We start from the raw sequence: 20,065 nt of genomic DNA, 5'->3' as shown, positions 1-20,065 counted from the left end.
GCTCAAGGTTGGCTCAGCCTTCCATCCTTCTGAAGTTGGTAAAACGAGGACCTAAAATTGTTGGGGGCAGTATGCTGACTCTGTAAACCGCTTAGAAAGGGCTGTAAAGCACTGTAAAGCAGTATATAAGTCTAAGTGCCATTGCTATTGCTATGTGCCATGTGAATTCAACCATTACAGTTTATTTAATCAAATAATTATCTCAATGTGAAGGCCAAATTAAAATCAGAATTAAAATACTTAAGTATGATGCTAATAGTTTATTTAGTTATCGACATTTTATATACGGACAATAGGTATTTTATTGCTAATCCTTTGCTGTGCAATACAAGAAAAGGTGTTTGTGTTCTGCTGACAAAGAGATTTTATTATTATTTTTTCTGCTTTTCTTTTGCTTTTTCTTATTGGTTTACATGGTTTATTCATTTTAAAATGTCTAATTTGTTCGTGCTGATATGTGTGAAAGCTGCAATCTAATAGTAGCTGAACTTTGATTTAAAAAAATGTTGACTTCTGCTGACTATCCTGACACACCCAAGTTATTTTCTGGGCAACAGTACAGAAGTGGTTTGCCGCTCTCTTTTAGGATGTTTTTTTCCCTTCCCAATTTAGCCTACAGCCTTGGTTAATTCCTGGCATGGGCAGTTAAGCAAGATTTCTACAAACCCAACAGGAAATCATATTGGGCCAGGAGCCTTGGCATGAATTTAATGAGGCTGCTTCAGACAGATGGATACAGTTCATATATGGTTGTGTTGGGCTTCGAAGATTTAGTGAGCCTTGGAACTGGAATTTGTGCTCTAAACCACAAGATTTCCTGAGGTTTCACCGGCAGCTGTGGCTGGCATATTTAGAGGCAAGAAGGTCTGCTATGCAGATAATAGGCAACTGAACAGGAACTAGCATTTGATTGACAAATAAAATAAATAAAATAAACATAAACAATATATTTAGTTTCAATATAGTATCAAAATCTGAATTTTAGATTAACTGATCTTGAGTTTTGATGGAAGTATGCATATTCATATCACTAATCATTGTCCGTAACACCTATAGACAGAATGAATCTCTTTTCTCTATTTGATTGGTATTTATATTTTGTGTAAACTATCACAGTATGATTCTATAGGTTGTTCCAACTTATCATTTTGGTGGATTTTCAAAAGAAAACTGTGTATATTTTAATTACTTTGAGTGTTTTTTGTTAGAAACCTGATTTAGATTTTTACCAATTTAAACTTCTGCAAATCATTAACACAGATTTTATTCCAATAAAATATACAAAATACATTGTACAGTTTCTGTCATGATATACAGTATAAAATTACATAGATCAATACTAACAGTATAGCAGTATCCTTTATTAGGGATCCACCATACTGCATTCAAATATTTGTTTTTAAAATCTCCTGAAATCAGGAGTGATAAGATTGTGCTGCCAAAATCTGGAGGCAATATACTTGAGTTTAAGTGGCATGATTTTTGTTACGGATGCTGCTTTTATTCAGAATTAAGAGAGTGAGCTGAAATGGGGAACCTCCAAAGAGGTTAACTCTGAAAAATAAAAAAATCAGCATTTTTAGCTGAATTTTGGCCTGTTTGGCTTTTTTTCAGGATTTTAAGGATAGGAACAGTTAGCATATAGAGACAATCATTTCCAATTCCTCCTTTCATTTAAAATGGACCCAAAATAGTGATTCCAGGTTTTTTTTAAAAGGCTCTTAAAATGTCAGATATCACAGACTGCCTTTTTTAACTCTTTGAAAGTTGAGGAAGCTGAATGGCAATCCTCCATAGCCTTAAATAGCTCCTTTAATGTATACATCTAAGTAGACATAGAAATTAAGTCCATTAAAATCAATCCAAATGAATTCTATTTAACCAGGTTTGAGACCAGAACAGTTTGCATCCATAACACACACAAATATTTGACTTTCTTTAAGGTTTGCATGTAAAAGCACACAATTTCACTCATATACGCAAACAATTTCTTAAAGTACACAACGGTATTTGCAAGCAAGCATGATCCAAACAGCACATGCAGATTCAGGATATGTGAACACTCTGACACGAACTGCAAGTCTCACTTGGTCCCCTCTACAGCACAGAATTTCTTCACAGAAAGGAGATCTATTTAAAGAAACAGAAACAGTAAGCATTACTGTAATTTGATTGAAATAAATAACACATATACATGTTGAGAATTCTAATTATTACACAAAAAGGTTAACTTATTCAAGTTAGTTTAGAATCATATTATATAATAAAATATTTGAAAGGGGTCATTTAGGCTATCAAATCCAACCTCCTGATCGGGGTAGGAATTCAAATGGATTGGCCATCAAACTTCTGCTTGAACAAAGCAATGAAAAAGAGCCTTCTGCATTTCTGGATAATTGGTTCTTCTCTCTATTAGGAAGTTTTTTCTAATTGTCATTCAAAAATACCTTCATATATCTGAAATCCATTAAATCTCCAGAAAGAATAGAACTTAATCTTCTATGTGACATACTTTTAGATATTTGAAGAATGCTCTCATATCCCACTCTCAGTTGTCTTTTCTCAAAGCTAAATATACTTTCAACTCCTTCAATCCCTTCTCAAAAGACACATTTTCTAATCTTTTGGTTGAGTGTGATTTTCAAGCCAGGAAAAAAAATCATTAACCCATCCACCATACTGAACTAGTTTGCTAATCTATACATCATAGTATACATAGTATACATTATTATGCCTCCTAACATATTATTTAAAGTCTTACAACCAGGCTCATTGTGCTTTGACTGAACACATTTATCGGTTTTATGAGCTATGATCCATCTTGTGCCAGCAGATCTGTATAATTCAAACCAGGTCCCCAGAAACCAAATTGCAGCTATTGACACAATTTATATAGCCAACCAGGGTTTTTTAGTTAAATAAATTAATATTCAATGCAATAGCATAGTTGTTTAGATTCTGGATTTATCCATTGGCCAGGTAATACAAGTGCAAATAATTACAGGTAAACTTAGGTGACAAGCAGTAGTCTCTCATACCTTCTCCTGAACTCAGACAGTGCATAGAGGAATGGAAGCAAATACCCTCAATCTTGTCAAAGCATACTATGGCAATAATACCAAAAGCTAATGACAGGGTCAGGAGAACTGGCAGGCTTACTTTCCTGGGTCAGGCCATATACCAAGGCAATCAAAGCTATTAATAAAAAAAGTCTAATTAAAATGGATCCAGAAACTCATTCTGAAATCCTTCTCAATAAACTCAGCAAGTAATGAAACAAATTTTCCATATCAGTGGTGGCGGTATTCTCCCATAAAAGTCTTGTTACTTATGGGGAGGTACATTCAAACTGACTTTGTTTCTGCTAGCTATGGATATTGTATTACTCTGTCAACTCGTAAAGCATTCATAATGTTGTTTTTAGATTTTTATCCTGCCTCTTTTATACATAACTCAAGGCAGCAAACATACCTCATATTTCTGCTTCCTATTTCCCCCAGAACCACCACCTTGGAAATGTGTTTAGTGTGTGGCGCAAAGTCACCCAACCAGCTTTCATGCCTAAAGGTTGCATAAAAGTCAAGTCTCTTGGTTTGTAGGCCAGCATCTTAACCACTACACTGAACTGGTTGTCATAATTTCCACATGATCTGTCCATTCTGTTTCATCAGCTATTGATCTTATACAGAATTATAGTATTAGACCAGTATCTTAGAGAAAAATTATATTGAAAAAAGGAAACAAATTTTACCGAAGACATGCAGCAAATGCTCTCCTAGCATTTCTATATACAAAGTGGATGGGAAATCCTTTGAATGTATGACCGTCTGGTACAGCCCTCCTGATAATATCTTGAAATTCTTCATTTCCTGAAGAAATTCCTGTTGTGCGTTCAAGTTCATAGGCTGCCAAAGCTGGTGACAAGAAATAAGATAACTGGTCGTCCCAAACTGTTGCAAGGCCAAGATCCTGTACATTGACAAAACAAAAAACATAAAAGGAGTTGATAATTGCCATTAATTATAAGAGATGGAATAACAACTAATTTTGCTGGTTTGTCTTTAGAAAAAGCAACTCACAATTTAGCTAATTTTTTTTAAAAAAACCTTAACCCTATTTTTTTTCTGATAGAAGGTGGCACTTTCAAAAAATGTAAGTTACATTACAGAGATGGCCAAATTCTCTTGAAAATTGAAGAACACAACAATATTATGTTATTTGACTTTTTTGTAAGGTTTAGCTGGAAATGTGCAGGACAAAATGGGTCTACACCACATTACAAAATGCAAACACCATAAACTATTTTTTTTTATCCTAACAGTATTTTGGGGGTGGGTGGGTGGGTAGAGAGAGTTCTAGAAACAAGCTATATATCGTTTAGCACATAAGTAATTTGAGCATTGTAATTTTTTAAATGTACAGTAAGAAAAAAAAAATAAAAATATTAACTGCCTTGATCTGCCACTCAGTGGTATAATGAATGACATAGAATCTCTAGGCTTTAAGCAGGGGTGGGATTCTACCAGTTCGCACCTATTTGCTAGAACCGGTTGTTAACATCCTAAACAGTTCGGAGAACTGGTTGTTAGAAGAAATTACTGGCCTAATCCTGTAAGGAAGGCAGGAAGGAAACATTCTGGTGTTGCTTACAGAAACTGTCTCTCTGTTAACCCTTATTACATTCTTGGCAGGACTAGTCTTCCTGTCTCAGGAATGTTTCTGGAGTTTTCCCCCCTCCTTTGCTGGTACTTTGCTTGTGTGAAGTGACCATTGAAAGTTACAATGGCACTGAAAAAAGTGACATATGACCATTTTTCACACTTACGACTGTTGCAGTATCCCCAATCATGAGAGGCCAGGCGAAGAGATGTGTGCCTCGATGTGAGTGATATTGAGTTGGCCACATCCAGCCAATAACATGGCCACCAAGCCATGTCCACCCAGTCACATGACCACCAAACCACACCCACCACCTAAGCCACACCCATAGAACCGGTTGTTAAAAATTTGAATCCCACTCCTGGCTTTAAGTCTCTGAGCTTCTTTAGAGACTTTGCCCAGCAAAGAATAATATAAAATCTTCAGGCTTTACCATTCTATCCAGGGATTATGTACAAATGAAACTTTTTCATCTTTTCTACTTTATTATTTAAGATACTCAGAAAAAAAAATCCAGGATTATGCAAAAATCCTATATTTATCCAGATTAAAAGGTTAATAACTACACAAAGCAATGCTCACTACTGTAAACAAACTTATGGATGTCATAATCAAGAAAAAATCACCATGTGCTTTTTAATTTTTTAGAAAAATAGTGAATTCATTCCAAAGGGTGAAGAGGTAGGTAAAGGAAAGCAGTCACTTTAACCTGATTTCTCACTTAATAACCACTTTACTTAGCCACAAATTTGCCAGTCACAATTGTGGTCGTTAAACAAGGGGTATCTGTACTTCTACTCAGAATTTATTAGAATATAGGTATACATTCTTATTTTTATTTAAACAATAATGAACTGTTGTCAGATTTACTTAAGCAACTATAATTCATTAGCCCTTGCCAGAATTAGTTCCAATCCTACTTGACTCTGGCTGTTCTAACCAGCCACACTCTTTTAACATAAACCTTTATGAAAAAGATTTGAGTTGAAAGCAAAGTTACTGAGTCTGATAGAAATTATGTCATATGATAGGAGTACTGCCAGTACTGTTGTAGAAGAATCAAGGACAGAAGCTGAAATAGGAGCAATTTAAAAAACAGAAGAAACATTTAAGATACCTAGATGCAGCATTTAAGAATAACAAAAAAAATATGAGGTAAATTTTAAAGAAGCATACACTTAAATTTTAAGTAATTTTTTTAAAAAAGTTATTATGGAATCTACATCAAATGTTCACCAGAAAGTTGTTCTGGATTTATTAAAAATATTACCAGTTTAAAACCAGCAATTATTTGATCATGAGCTTTTAGCTATACAAAGTGGTAACTAAGATGCCCAACCAGTGTTCAAAGAATCTATTTTTTGTTTACAAGGGATGGAGTAACTTAAAAGTAATTTAGCTTTCTTTTTTTTTAAAGTAAATGTATGTATTTCATAGCACCTACCAAGTAAAGATACCTACCTTCCTATGTTCTACGACTAACATTCTAAATTGCAATTCTAGTTCATTGCTTGCTGATGCAGCATCAGTTGTGGAATTACAGAGAGGAGGAAAAGATGGAAGTGCAGTTGTGGCCCCTGGAGAACACACAGATTTAATTGCTTCTCCACTCATTGGTTTCCATTTGGATTCATCATGCAAATCAAAGATACAAATTTCTACAGCATCAGAAGGCTGGCAGTTTGCCAAAAACTTCTGATGATTGAAGATACATCCTATTGTTCTGTAAGGGTATAGTGCCTTGGGTTGCTTAACAGTTGGAGGATCATCGGGTTTGACAGGGTTGTGGAGGTACCTAAAGAACAAAGACATACCTTAATATAGCAGAAGTTAAATTTTAAAGTAATTTAATGGATTAGCTTTTTAGTTGACATTATGTTGGCATAGATGTGTTGCTGGTTGCTCAACTATGATTAAAAATACAGGGATGGGTTCCAGAATACACACTTTTATTCAACAATACATCCATCAATATATATGCAAACTTAAGAGCTAATCCTGAATCTATGTTCTTCATTTCATAATGCAGCATTTCACCAGGACAGTTAGTTATCCTATCTTCACCCTTGTACTTTAGTCACTTTTCATTCTTATGCCACCAAAACAGACATTTCCATTGTGAAATTTCCCTGAAAAGATGACAGTTATATTGAAATACTGGTTGCCTTAAGTTCCTGGCAAATATATACAATCAAGCCACCTAACCAGAATTTTGCCACTTATATAGACTGAGAAATTAACTTTTGGGCTAAACATTTATTCTCATGGATTGTACATGAGTGCAGAATAGTAATTATTTTGCATGCCATTTTAATGAGGTAGTGTGTTACATTTTTGTTAAATAATAATTTGATGTAATGAATGATTAAACAAAACTAATTGCTTTCCAATAGAGTTTGTATTTTGATGTTTGAATTGTCATAGCTAGACATACTTTTACTATTTTTCTTACCTATGTCCTGTTAAACTCTCCCAGAAAGTAGTTACTCCATCAGTCCCATAAGTCATCACCCATGTGTGAGGAGTGCCTTTAGCTTTTGTTCCTACGCAAACAAACGCTTCCATCCCAAATCCCAACAGAAGACTACACAAAAGGTTAGCATGATCTTCACAATCACCCTGAAGAGAAGATATATTAAATGTAAAACACACACTCATAAGAACTTTTTTTTTTAAACAAAGTAAAACTTAATATCTAATTAAGGTGTCAGTGGCATATTGTAACTAATGTAGCAACTGTCTAAGAATTATAGGAGTTCTTGGGTCAAACAAATTACATTATTTATTGTTATAAGTATATTGGAATATGCAAAATATTCTCTTCCTCTACAGATGAATCATTTCCTAGCCTGGACATTTGATGTTTGTAAATGTCTGGATTGGTGTAATTGACAGGAAAAATGAAAGGTTGCAAAATATTCTCTAAATCTCTCAATAGAACAGAACATATACGCACATCTACCATTAGTCTAGATTCATAGATTACCAACAATTTTATTACCATCCTGTCCCATTCCCATTCTTAAATAATTCAGCATCTTATGGAAATAATTTTTGTACTATTTCCAGAATACCTTAAACTACTTTACGGAATTCATTTCTGAAATTTACTTTCCCTTCCCAAATGTCAGAATCCGAATAGTTTCAGCATGATCCAAAGGAAAAACAAAGGTAGTCCTTGAGTTATACCCATAATTAAGCCTGCCTATCACAGTCATAACTTGTGATGGTTGTAAAGGAGATCAGTCATGCGACCAACCCGATTTTACAACCTTTTTTGTGGCAGTTGTTAAGCAAACCAATGGTTTCCTATGAATGCAGCTTTGCTAAAAATCAGAAGTAAGTGTTGGTTTGGGGCAAAATGTCTTAAAATGTAGTCATGTAACTGCAGGGTGCTGCAAATGTGGTCTGGTTGCCAAGTGCCCAAAATGTGGTGATGTAATGGTGGGAGGAGTGGGGCAGGGGGAAGAGCCCAACTGACAGAACTTTGAATCTGCATCATAATACCCCAAGTAGATTGGTTGGAACTTCAATGGACTACCTGTAATGCTCTTCAGGTTTTCTTTTTAAATGGTTGGATTTTGCATATCCCTGGGTTAACAAGATGTTACTGATTATATGCTATTGGAAAATGACATTATGCACACATTTATTGGAGAAGGAAAACTCAGAACCTATTACTATAAGGCAAATACCTCATTATTTTATATAGGAAATATATGCTAGGATTTGTTCCTTATTTAATAATACTAGGAAAGGCACACATTGAACTCTGCTGCTTAACCATTGTTTTCTTTATGTCTATACTATAACATGTAAAATCATCTAAACTGCATTGTTTCATTAGTTCAGAGTCATGATAAAAGCACAGGGCTTCTGGATGAAAGCCATTGGCAGCCCTAAATCTGAATCATATTCAAAATTGCTTTAACTATGTTAATAATAGAGAAGAATTAAAATTTAAATTATACCTTGTTTCTACAGAGAAAGGCCAGAAGAGAACACCATTGTTCTTGTTTACTGTTTCCTCCCCCAATAATAGGGGCTTTTTCATAACCGATCACATTGACAAATCTGGCAGCTTGCCGAGGTGTGTCCAGGAGTCGACCTGCTCGAAGTGGCCTAATATATGAACATACTGGCCTGTTTATCCCATTTTCATCCTGAATGTAAAAGGTGTATGAAAAAGTGCATTAAATCAAGTAAACTTCTGTATGCTTCAAAAATTATTATGAAGAATAAAGATGAAAAATAGTTGCCACTGTTTTACGAAACTCGTTTTATTTGCTACTGTCTTTTTTCAGGATGTTTCTCAAAATATATCTCGTTTAGCTTCTAAATCCAGATAAAGTCATATGGGAGTGCTACATCTTAAGATCTTAATGTTAATTCTTTAAAAAACATATATATTCGTCTTCTCTTTTTTTTCTCTCTCTCTAGCCACTTGCTTGCTTTCTGCCTCAACTCCATCTCTGATATAATTGAAGCACAGGCTTCAACTTCAGCAATTGTTCATTCCTCCTTTCTTCCCCCTCCTTTTTTTGCTGTTTCTGCTGGAAATTGAGGGCTATTTTGTGGATTTGTATAAGAGAATAATTGATTATATAGATAGGAAAACAATATGGTGCCTTATTTTATTCCATTTTTAGTGTACTAGAGTGCAGGCAATTATACACAAATGTGACACATACACATATTTATTGGAGAAGGAGAAAGCTTCAGGACTAATGTCAGTAGTTAACCTGGTAAAATTGAAAAGGCAGGGAACCTAGTCATTGTACAGGATGTTAGCCCGCCTTTATACCACTTTTTCTGTCTAGTCTTTTTTGCAGGCGGGAACATAGAAGTGTCTTGCTTTCATATAAATACAGTAGCTAGCGCAAGGTTTTCTAAAAAGCTCCACTGTATTCAACCTTTGAATCTTGGTGTCTCTACTCCTAGATCACCACTCTACTACTTATATGACATTGGTTTTGGTAACCAGAAATGAAAGGAATTTCACTCATTTTTAAATTATCTGAATTTATATTCAACTCTACATATATAGACTATATCAAGACGATCGTTATTACAGTGAATGGATTGTAGAATGACCATATCTGGTAGTATTTTGTTTCCAATTATGTAACAAATTGGAAAAATTATATAACCACTCAGTATTTAATTGTAATGCACCTTTACTGTCAATTTTTTCAACACTTATACAATGTGCAATATAAGGAATGAATTCAATTGTTGCTGAAAGCAGCTAGATTCATTATAGCAAAATACTAAAAAGATAAATTCTTCTTTGGATCAATGGTTTTTAAAAGTATAGTAGGGAATAGCAATCGTTAAGAAAACCAGGCCAAGTTTTTTTCTAGAATCAATATGCATATTAAATGGAAATTAAAATACAACTACGTACATGCACACAGAAATAATTCATCAATATTCTATCTAGCAATGCTACCCTTGAATTTAAATGGCTATACTTGTTCTTTTGTTCTCTCTACGGTCCTGAGCACCATCTTCCCACACTATTGATAATCCTCTTATCTACAGATCATCTTTTGAAAGAGCACCAAGCAATCATCAAAAAATTATCACTGGATTCTCTTATATTGGTCTGAATAAAATAGTGATTACTTAAAAAAAAAAACAGGTCTGTTGAGATAAAAAGTTGGAACCAAGGCTTTTAAAATTTTTACAATTGAAGTCTTAGATCCCAAGTAGTTTTTCCTTCCAATGCATTGTTTAATATGCAAATCATAGTCTATTTTATAATCATCAGATTTCTTGCAGTTTTTCATGTGTAAATTATGTAAGTTAAATTTGGGGGCGGGTGATATTGCTGGTGTTTTGAAAGAGTTTATTAGGCCTGATGATGAAAGTGTTTACTTATTTGTAAATCGGCTAAGTAGGTAGATGGTCGTGCATTCTCAAACTCATTTACTAAAAAGCAAACCAGTGAGGATGTTTTCTTCGACTCTAATTAGAGGAGGGGGAGGAGGAGTTATTTCCAATTTTCCCGCTAGCTTCCTACAAACAACATCCATGGGGAAGCCGGCAGGAAGTTGAAAGTTGCTCCTAATCCCATTGCTTTTTTGCCTACACGTGGTCATTTTGTTTATCTGTTTAGGCAAGAAATATCTCTGAAAGGATGACCCAGCTGGCATGGGTTACCTAGTAAATAACTCAAGTTCCTAAGATTTTGTGGTGTCTGTTTCCTCACTGGCCTAACTTGAAAGGTTAACATATACTGAGTTCAGGGTAAATTTGTTTCTATAGCCTTTTAGTCACATATTATATGAACTGTAAAGTCTAGAATATGGAATGGCATATTCCATACCTGGGCAAATATTTTCACTAGTCTTGAACTGTGCGAAGTCCTGATCTGTAAGTATTCTCGCCACCATTGCTTTGCATACACAAGAAACAAACGTTCCTTTTCTGCTGTTTTCTGCCGTTCTAAAGAAATCTGTAATTGAAAAAACAATGACCACGTGCTTTACTGTATGTTACATAATTCTTTTCTGAATTCAGAAAGTTTCATTATAAATCAGAAAGCATACGCCCTGCTAGTGTAAATTAAACTAATGGCTAGTGTAAACATCCTGCTAACAAAATACAGTAAATATTTATATAATTCAAGATATAAATAACATGCCCTAATGTACTACTGTAACTAAGCTCTAATCTTAAATCCGAATGTCCTTGGTTAATAAAGTGTAAGACACATTATTATATAGTGTATTTCAGAGGTAGTATTCAGTAGGTTCTGATCAGTTTTGGAGAACCGGTAGCGGAAATTTTGAGTAGTTCCGAGAACCAGCCAATCCCATCTCTGATTGGAGATTTTACAGTATCCTTCCCCTGCCACACCCACCAAGCCATGCCCACAGAACTGGTAGCAAAAAATAATTGAATCCCACCAATGGTGTACTTGTGGCTGAGTAACACATTTCAAGAATGATTAAAGCTTGATCCAGACTTGTTGTGGCATAGCAAAACAGAATATTTTGCCAGTAGTACATTTTTAAGGATATTGACTAATTTTTAGAAAAATTTCAAAGATAAATTTTCCTTCCCATGAAACTCCATGCTTTTGTCCTGGCTTCTTTTACTGCAAGATTAGGCAAGAATTATCAAATACATACAAAATTAGAAACAGCTTTATTGTTTAGGACAGATCGGATAGTACTATCTCCCACATAAATTGGCCATTTGCCACAGAAAATGTGAACTAGAATCCATATGTGATAATTTGAAAAACATTAAGAGTTACTTATTCCATGTTTCATATTGATTTTAATATTACATTAACTTTGATTACAGGTGGTCCTCGACTTATAGTTAATTTAGTGACCATTTGAAATTACAATGGCACTGAAAAAAATGGCATGATCATTTTTCACACAACTGTTGGGCCATCCCCATGGTCATGTGATCAAAATGCAGACATTTGGCAACTGACTCATTATGATGGTTGCAGTGTCCTGGGGTCACCTTTTGTGAACTTCTGACAAGCAAATTCAATGAGGAAGCCAAATTCACTTTAAAACCATATCAGACTGCAGTAATTCACTTAACAACTGTGGCAAGGAAGGTTGTAAAATGGGGCAAAATTCACTTAGCAACTCTGTCACTTACATTCAGAATTTGGGGCTCGATTGTGGTCGTAAGTCAAGGACTACCTGTACTTAGGAGGGAGACCAGAATGTTTCAAGAAAACTACATGCTTGATAAAACACAAATTTTAACTTGTGAAATAAATATTAAAATTTGCTTAACATTAAATAAATCTGAATTATAGTAATATTACTGTCAATTAGAACATACCTGAGTATTAACTATTTCCTGAGAAAGAGTCTTGTTAAGTTTTGGATAGATTTCAAGTTTGATATTAAGTACTCCAACAGAAACCTTTGATTCTGAACCTTTGAACCAAAAGTTATAGAAGAACTTTTGAACTTAAGAAAATGGACCTTTTACTAGATCAAGCATTCAAAATATACACAGTCCATATACAGTATTATTTAAATTTATAACTAGATTTATCATTATTAAATGTATTTGTAGCCTGGGAGACAGTTTTCCCAAAGCAGTAATTTCAATTTAAATATGATCAGTTTGGACTATTAACAACTAGCAAAACAAAGGAAAAAATAGAAAAAGATCCAGCTACTCTGATTGAAGAATGAAGAGAAGATCAACAGAGAAACTAGACTTTCTGAAGTTGTACCCTAAGATGCCATTCTGTTTCCTCCTACATGTATAAATAATATTGCTAAAATTCAGAAAAAGTATTTTTGAGAATTTCTATGAAATGCATTTTCATCACTTTTAATTCCACCTTTTTTTTCAAAGTTGCACCCAACATCATTTCCCCCACTCTTAAAACAGGTTTTAAACTTACCTACACCAAGAAGTTCAACTGCCACACTTGTTATCCTGTTTTCTGCACTAAGGACAGACCGCCATTCTAAGAAATAGGATGCTACTAATGTGGTCTCACCCGAGGTGTCTGTTTTGATCAAGACAATGTGCACTGGATCACATATGGACAGCATAGTGGTAGCATCAACCATTTTACTTCCTTCACCTGTCAACATCACATCCAACTAGGGTTAATTAAAAACTCCAATTAAAAGCACTTCCCATTCATATTGCTATTTGTTATCTATGTAAGTTCACTTAAAATTAATAAAGAATATTCCACATATACATGACGTACTATTACATGAAAGTTTTTATCATGACATTTCTGGAACTATTTATAACCAGTTTAAATCCTATACAAAAAACAGCTGGAATTGGAAGTAAGGGAAGGAAACATTGGTTTTGATTGAAAAAAAAAAGGTTAGTAGGGGAAGTGTTAAGCACCTTATTCCCATTTGCTTTTCTATCAGAAAAATCACTGAATTAGAAGAAGACACAAATTTCACTATAATGAAGTAGCTGGTTAGCTTGCTATTTCATTGCAAGGTAATCCACAATGGGAAAACAGTATTTCCAAATAGGCTACCAAGTTTTTAAAACTGGTGAGATACCAAATATGCTAGAAACTCTTTCAAAAAGGAGGAGCACATTTAAATTCAGATTACATTATATGAGAAGCCAAGTAGTTCTATTTATAGAACAAATTTCTAGCTCTATTTATTAAAATGTTTAAAACTTTATGTAAAAAATAATTCCCTGAGAATGCCATCTTGTACAGCTCAGAAATAAACCCCATCAATTTCTCTGAGATTTATTTCAGGTTAAACAACTTTCTGAGTTTCGACATCTAATAATCTTTTCAGATACATAATTTTCAGTACAGTAAGAGTATACAAGTAAAAAAGATAGAAAGAAAAAAGAAATGAAAAGATAAAAACATAGTTATGCTTTCCACCCTTCTGTCAAAAAGTCATCAATTCAATATTTTCTTTGATTCAACAAAAGTCCATATAAAGTTTTCAGTCTTTCAAATAAAAAAAAAGGTCACTTTTTTATAATGTTTAGATTCTGATCAATGCACAAATTTACTTACCTAAAGTATCCCTGTGTACTTCAAGCAAAAATCCATCATTGAAATCTGGTTCACAGGCACACGGAACAGGTTTAGAGTGGAAACGCTGGTTCCGGAAATGTAAGTAAAGAGTGAAGGTAGAACAGGTTTGACCAGGCAAAGGTTCGGGTTCCTGAAGATGCTCTAGGAAAGCTTTCCCCCCCAAAACCTGAAGGTAAAGGTACCTTCGTGTTGGATCAATATTTGCTGTAAAGTATTAGAAAAATATAAGGTAGTAGAAATGGTATGTAAAAATAGATACAATGTTTTTTTTAAAGGAATAAGATCTTCAGAAGCCTTAAAAGACTCCTTTTAAAGTAAGAATGTGCTTAAAAGACTTTTAAAATAAGAATTGTTCACCTAATATTTATTTTAAATGTTTAAGTTATTTTCCTATCAAATCTGTAATAATGTTTGCTTTTGACTAAATTGTGACTTATTTTAAAGGGTATTACAGAATTATATTATTTAAGATCTAACAATCATATTATGGTGTATTTTTATAGGTATACATATATTTTATCTATTAGGCAAAAGATTAAGATTACAGACAGTCCTTGCTTAGAAATAGTAACTGGGACCAGATTTTCAGTTGCTAAGTGGTTATAAAGAACGTTGCCTGACTATGCTCCTTAGCAGTGGCAGTTCTTGCTTACTGTCATTAAATGAATTCTACATTAAATGTAACATCATGTGATTACCCTTTGTGACCTCCTGCCAGCTTCTCCATTGAGTTTTGCTCATTGAATGTTGATAATGAAGGTTGCAAATGGTGATCATATAAATGTGGGATGCTGCAATTTCATAACTGTGAATGCAATCATGTGACTGCAACTTTTGCAAGTATGAGGACTGGTCATATGTACTACTTGTTCAGAACCATTGAGTCATCATTAAACAAGAGTTCTGTTGAATTTATATTTTACCGACAAAGAAATAATGGGACTAGTGTCAGCTAGCCATACCCTTTCTGGGATTTGAACCTGGACTACTTGCATATTAGGTAGGTGTATTAACCTCTAAGCCAGTGGTCGCCAACCGGTGGGCCGGGGAATACTGGTGGTCTGCGAGAAAATTTTGGTGGTCCACAGAGGAATGCCCCCCAAAGCACTCCCCCAAAGCAATTAATCCAGGCTGCGCATGAAAACCTGCTAGCCCTCACCCTTTGGCCAAGCACAAACCTTGAGTAGAGCCACGCGAGCTGGAACTGGAAGGTAAGACCAATGGCTGGGGAGGGAAATCCACCCTGGGCTGGCTTGCTGACGTTGGTGGGAAAGTCGGTCCCATATTCCAGAGCTACAGTAGTCACAAGACAGGCCCTTTGGTCATCCCAAAACAACTCCTCCAGTCCAGGGCAGGCCAGTGCACCCGGGTGAAGCAGCTGCTCCGGGATGATCAAAGGGTCAGTCCTGTGACTACTGCAGCTCTGGAATATGGGACTGACTTTCCCACCAATGTCAGCAAGCCACCATCAGTCAAAATTCATATTAGTGGTCCGCAGGACTTAAAATTATGAGTTTGGTGGTCCCTGAGATCCAAAAGGTTGGCGACCCCTGCTCTAGGCTCTCCTTGCTTTGTCAGCTATACCAGGGGAAAGATTAAGTGGATTGGGGCTGAAAGGCAAAAGCAGAAGCAGTATACTCCATCCCATATTTGAGTAGACCAGGTTACCCTGATAGATCGATTTCACTGGAAAAAAGAACTGAAACAGGGTTGTTTCGATATGAGATGGTTAGCAAATAAATTTTATAAACTAACGAATTTTCAAAAGGATGCCCAAAATATAGAGGGGAAAGAAAATGAAAGAAGTGTAAATAGAAATGAATTTCACAGAATGAAAATAATCTTATCATTAAAGTTTTATTAAGATAATATGTAACATACTTTTTTTCAATATTGCTGCTGGTTGCCTGTCAACAAAGTGTGTAGCTGGTTTTGGAGTGGAAATTCTTTCCCTGTCATTTATTTCCTACAGATATAATTAAAAGAAAAATAAGATCATTTTCAAATCAGATTTTCTTACAATTCTGTAAATCTTTCTTTTTATTCTTTCTTTTATTCTATCAAAATATTCAGCCTAAGGATATAGCTTTATGATTCAACAAGCAGGTTATTCCAACACCCATAAGCAAATAAACTCTTTGGTATGCCATTTTTGAAATGTGCATTAAAGAAGAACATTCTAATAATTACACTTCAGCACACCCAGATATGTTCTCTTATTTGTTAATATGAAAACTAGTATATTTGTCAATATTTTGGACAAGGTTGTAATTGAGAGAGAAATAGGATGCTTATTTATCTTTTATTTTTTGGTGGGAGCATACTAAGTGGTAATGGTGGTAGAACTTTCTCACTCCTATTAAATTCAGGGATGGAGAAATTTGTTATGCTTATTCTCAACTTTAAGTATTCAGTGAGGCGAAAGTTGTCATCTCCTTTTTGTTCCTTTTTTGAACTTTGGTTCAAAACAAAGAAGCCTATCAGAAATACTTTGTTCAAGGAGAGCAATAATTTTATTATGCTCATTAATATTGCTCCAGAATGGGTTTTTTTTAATGCCAAACTGTACTCACAGACACAAAGTTGAGTTCTTTCATAACATCATCAATGATTCCTCGTTGTGTTAAGGCTTTTATTAGATCTTCTTCTGATAACTGTTGATGTTGAGGTGCCAATTCTTCTCTTATGGTCTCAGCAAGAACTGCTCGAATCCTGCTATGAACATCCATCTAAAAGGAAGCATCTGTTAACTATTCCTAAAATATATTCTATCCAACTTTTCAAATAGGTCATTCCAAAACAAGAGCAGGATAATTCCTAGATGAAATTAAGTTCAGATTAGCTCCTCCATCACTAGAAGGGCTTATTCCAATGTACAAGGGACATAGGCATCCATCGTCAGAAGAATATTTTGGGCCATTCACCTTTCCTTCAGCATCACCTTTCCTGCCGCTCGGCAAGATCTTTTTATCAGAACTTTTCAGCATAAGGGCAAGTGCAGAGCTCCATTGGAGCCAACTTAAACCAGCTTGCAGGACCCAACTGGTAAATTTTCTGTAAGGGACTGTAAACCTACCATCCCCAACTCTAATATCCATTATTGGATATTATTGGATATAAAATCCATTATTGTGATATTCATGATCCAATCAACATCTAAACAATTATAAAGTTGTAGTAACTGTCTCTTTTAAGCTACTGACTTTAAATGCAATATTAATGTTCCTCTTACAAACTACTCAACAGCAGAAGAATACATTTTTATATCCAAGCTTCATAAATGTTGGCATTAAATCTGGATGTTATCAGTGTTTCTGTCTCTTTCTTATAACTGACTCTTTTCAAAATGTATAAGTGTGATGATCTGGGGTGTGGCACAAAGGCAATACAGTCAAATAATACGTAGGAGTCCCTTTATTTGCTCCAACTTTGCCCCTAATGTCCTGGTTACCTTGTGGGCTGGAGAAAAACTCTCCCCAGAACAGCCTTTGGCTGCAGAGATTCAAGTCCAAAACATTTTCAACAAAAACTGTAACTATAAGTCCAATCAAGGCAAGATGATGTAATTAGTTCGGCAGGGCAAGAGAAGGAATTCCAGACATGAAGGTTCGGCAGTAATTCAACCCAGTTGGGAGGATGCACAGATAACCAAAGTCAACACAAGATAAACTCATGTTTGTTCCCAACAGACGCCGCACTCAGTTTGCATCACTTTTAAACTCTCTTCCCAGGTGTGCCTAATGAAGAGAATCAGGGCCCTTTCCTCCCCTGTAAGCCACGTGACCCACGTTGCTCTCTTCTCCATTCCCCCATGCATGCCCTAGGATGGAAAGAGGGTGGGCCTCTGAACCCCCTCTCTCTTGTTCTACCTCTTTCCTGCTCTGCCCAGCCGGACTTTGCTCTTCCCCAATTTCCTCCACAGCCAACAGAGTCACACTCCTGCTCCCTGTCATGTTTGTCTTCTTCCTCGGATTCTTACTCCGACAGAGGCATGACAATAAGTATTTCTGAAACTAAAGCCTAAATTCAGCTAGGTAAGTTAAATTTTGGATAGTTTACAATTTATAGCCCTCTATACAATTACATGTCCACTGATTATTTTATTGATTTGTAAGTGTTTAAACACATATTTTTTTACAATTGAAAAGGAGCTTTTAGCACCAGGGTTTACAATTTTATTTTCATTTTATATGTAGTGAAATTGGGCTCAAACAAGTTTTTGGCCAGCTTATCTATTCTATTAACATTCTTCCTTTTAACTATGATTACCGGTAGTCAACAACAATTTAGCCCAAAATTTCTGTTGTTAAGTGAGATGTTTGTAAGTGAGTTTTGTCCCATTTTACAATCTTTTTCATCACAGTTAAGTGAATCACTGCAGTTGTTAAGTTAGGAACACGGTTGTTAAGCGAATCTGGCTTCCCCATTGACTTTGCTTGTCAGAAGGTCACAAAGGGTGATCACATGACACTGGAACACTCCAACTGTTATAAATATGAATCAACTGCCAACCATCTGATTTTGATCACGTGACCATGAGGATATTGTAATGGTTCTAAGTGTGAAAATCAATCATAAGCCAGTTTTTTCAGTGCTGTTGTAATTTCAAATGGTCACTAAATGAAATGTTGTAAGTCAAGGACTACCTGTACTAGATCAACAACTACCGGCTGCATTCTAAATTTTCTTTTGCACGTTTAGAACTGGCATTTTTCCAGAAGTGAGGTTTTAATTTTAATTTTCACCATCCTGTATCCGTGTAGTCACAACTGTGCATTGCCTCTTAATTCAATCTTTCTAACAGGCCACTTTTTTTTCCTGTCATTTCTTTTCAAATTCATCAAAACAGATCAATGACCAAGTTTAAGCCAAAAAAAAGTGGTATTATGTAGCCTGAGAGCAATATGCAGTTAAGCTATCCTATTTATGATTTTTGGAACTATTTCTAATCATAACTGCCAGTCACAAAGTTTCCTTCCATCTTTATTTAGGAGAAGTTGCAATGTAAGCCTTAAAGCACACACAGATCATCATTAAAAAACAATGTCCACAAGCTTTCCTGCAAAAGCCAAATTCCCTGTTTTCCTACCTCTTCCACACAACAATGTGAAAGGTTCACACAACAATCAAAATTAGACTTACTTCTGGCAATAAAAACGATACTTTATAATCCACCGTAGCCAACTTGTCACAACATCCCAAGCCACAAACATCACATTTTGACTTGGCATGTGAAAGCAAGCCTGAACATCGCCTTGGTTTGATGAATCAGAATGATGCCCTGGAATAGCTAAAGAGCATTTAAAGACTTTAAATGAACAAATAAAAATAGGTTAGAATCGCCTTCCCTAGAATTCCCATCATCACTGATGAGTTCCCATCATCATTAGCTAATATATTTCTGTCTGGTGGGCTACGTGAATAAAATTCCCGAACTTAGTTTTATCGTTTTCTGTGTTCAGGAGAAACCGGACAAGAGCTGCGGGGGCGGGGGAGAACTATGACTAAATTAAGCCCGGGCAAGCTGAATACCACCAGTGAGATCAAACCAAGGCCAGAACGGGAGTGGTTAAAAGGAAAGAGCCCAGCAGCGAAATAAAGACCCTCACTTTCGTCAGCTGCTGGTGAATGATTTCTTTCAGTTCCGAGGCTTTTTCTGGCGGCAAAGCCATGTCTCCCAACTGCCGTTATAATACAAGCAGCAGAAACCGCGTCAGTTGCCGAGAGTAAAACTCTTCGCCATCTCCGGCAACGGGGCCCCAAACCAACCGCGTCTCCAGCCTTCCCGCTTGCTTGGCCCGCTCGCGCTCTGCTCTGCGAGCACCCATTGGCTCAATCGTCAGCCAATCGGGGCTTCCTGACGCTCCATCC

The 20,065-nt window shown here is 35.6% G+C and overlaps 1 protein-coding gene across 3 annotated transcripts; it reads right to left on the bottom strand.

Annotated features, from left to right (window-relative positions):
- Positions 1 to 1,243: 1,243 nt before the first annotated feature.
- Positions 1,244 to 20,043, bottom strand: CEP76 (centrosomal protein 76). Of its 3 annotated transcripts, XM_087931039.1 has the most exons (13): positions 19,804 to 20,010; positions 19,337 to 19,484; positions 16,768 to 16,923; positions 16,076 to 16,160; positions 14,174 to 14,398; positions 13,058 to 13,243; positions 12,481 to 12,578; positions 10,991 to 11,119; positions 8,631 to 8,822; positions 7,112 to 7,278; positions 6,121 to 6,454; positions 3,752 to 3,969; positions 1,244 to 2,130 (listed from the first exon to the last, which is right to left on the bottom strand). In XM_087931039.1, exons 3-13 carry the CDS (start codon positions 16,921 to 16,923, stop codon positions 1,992 to 1,994), a joined length of 1,929 nt encoding a protein of 642 aa, XP_087787165.1. In that variant the 5' UTR covers positions 19,337 to 19,484; positions 19,804 to 20,010; the 3' UTR covers positions 1,244 to 1,991. The 3 variants fall into 3 exon arrangements, with proteins under 3 accessions (XP_087787165.1, XP_026555208.2, XP_087787166.1); XM_026699423.2 differs by lacking the exon at positions 19,337 to 19,484 and having other exon boundaries at positions 19,804 to 20,043; XM_087931040.1 differs by lacking the exon at positions 19,337 to 19,484 and having other exon boundaries at positions 16,768 to 16,937; positions 19,804 to 19,886.
- Between the last annotated feature and the right edge of the window lie 22 nt (positions 20,044 to 20,065).

The sequence above is a fragment of the Pseudonaja textilis genome, chromosome 3 (genome assembly GCF_049901715.1).
Source record: "Pseudonaja textilis isolate UNSWEBS1 chromosome 3, rPseTex1.2, whole genome shotgun sequence".
Classification (NCBI taxonomy): domain Eukaryota; kingdom Metazoa; phylum Chordata; class Lepidosauria; order Squamata; family Elapidae; genus Pseudonaja; species Pseudonaja textilis.
Note: the sequence above shows the minus strand (reverse complement) of the source record. Positions and strands in the feature narration are given on the sequence as shown.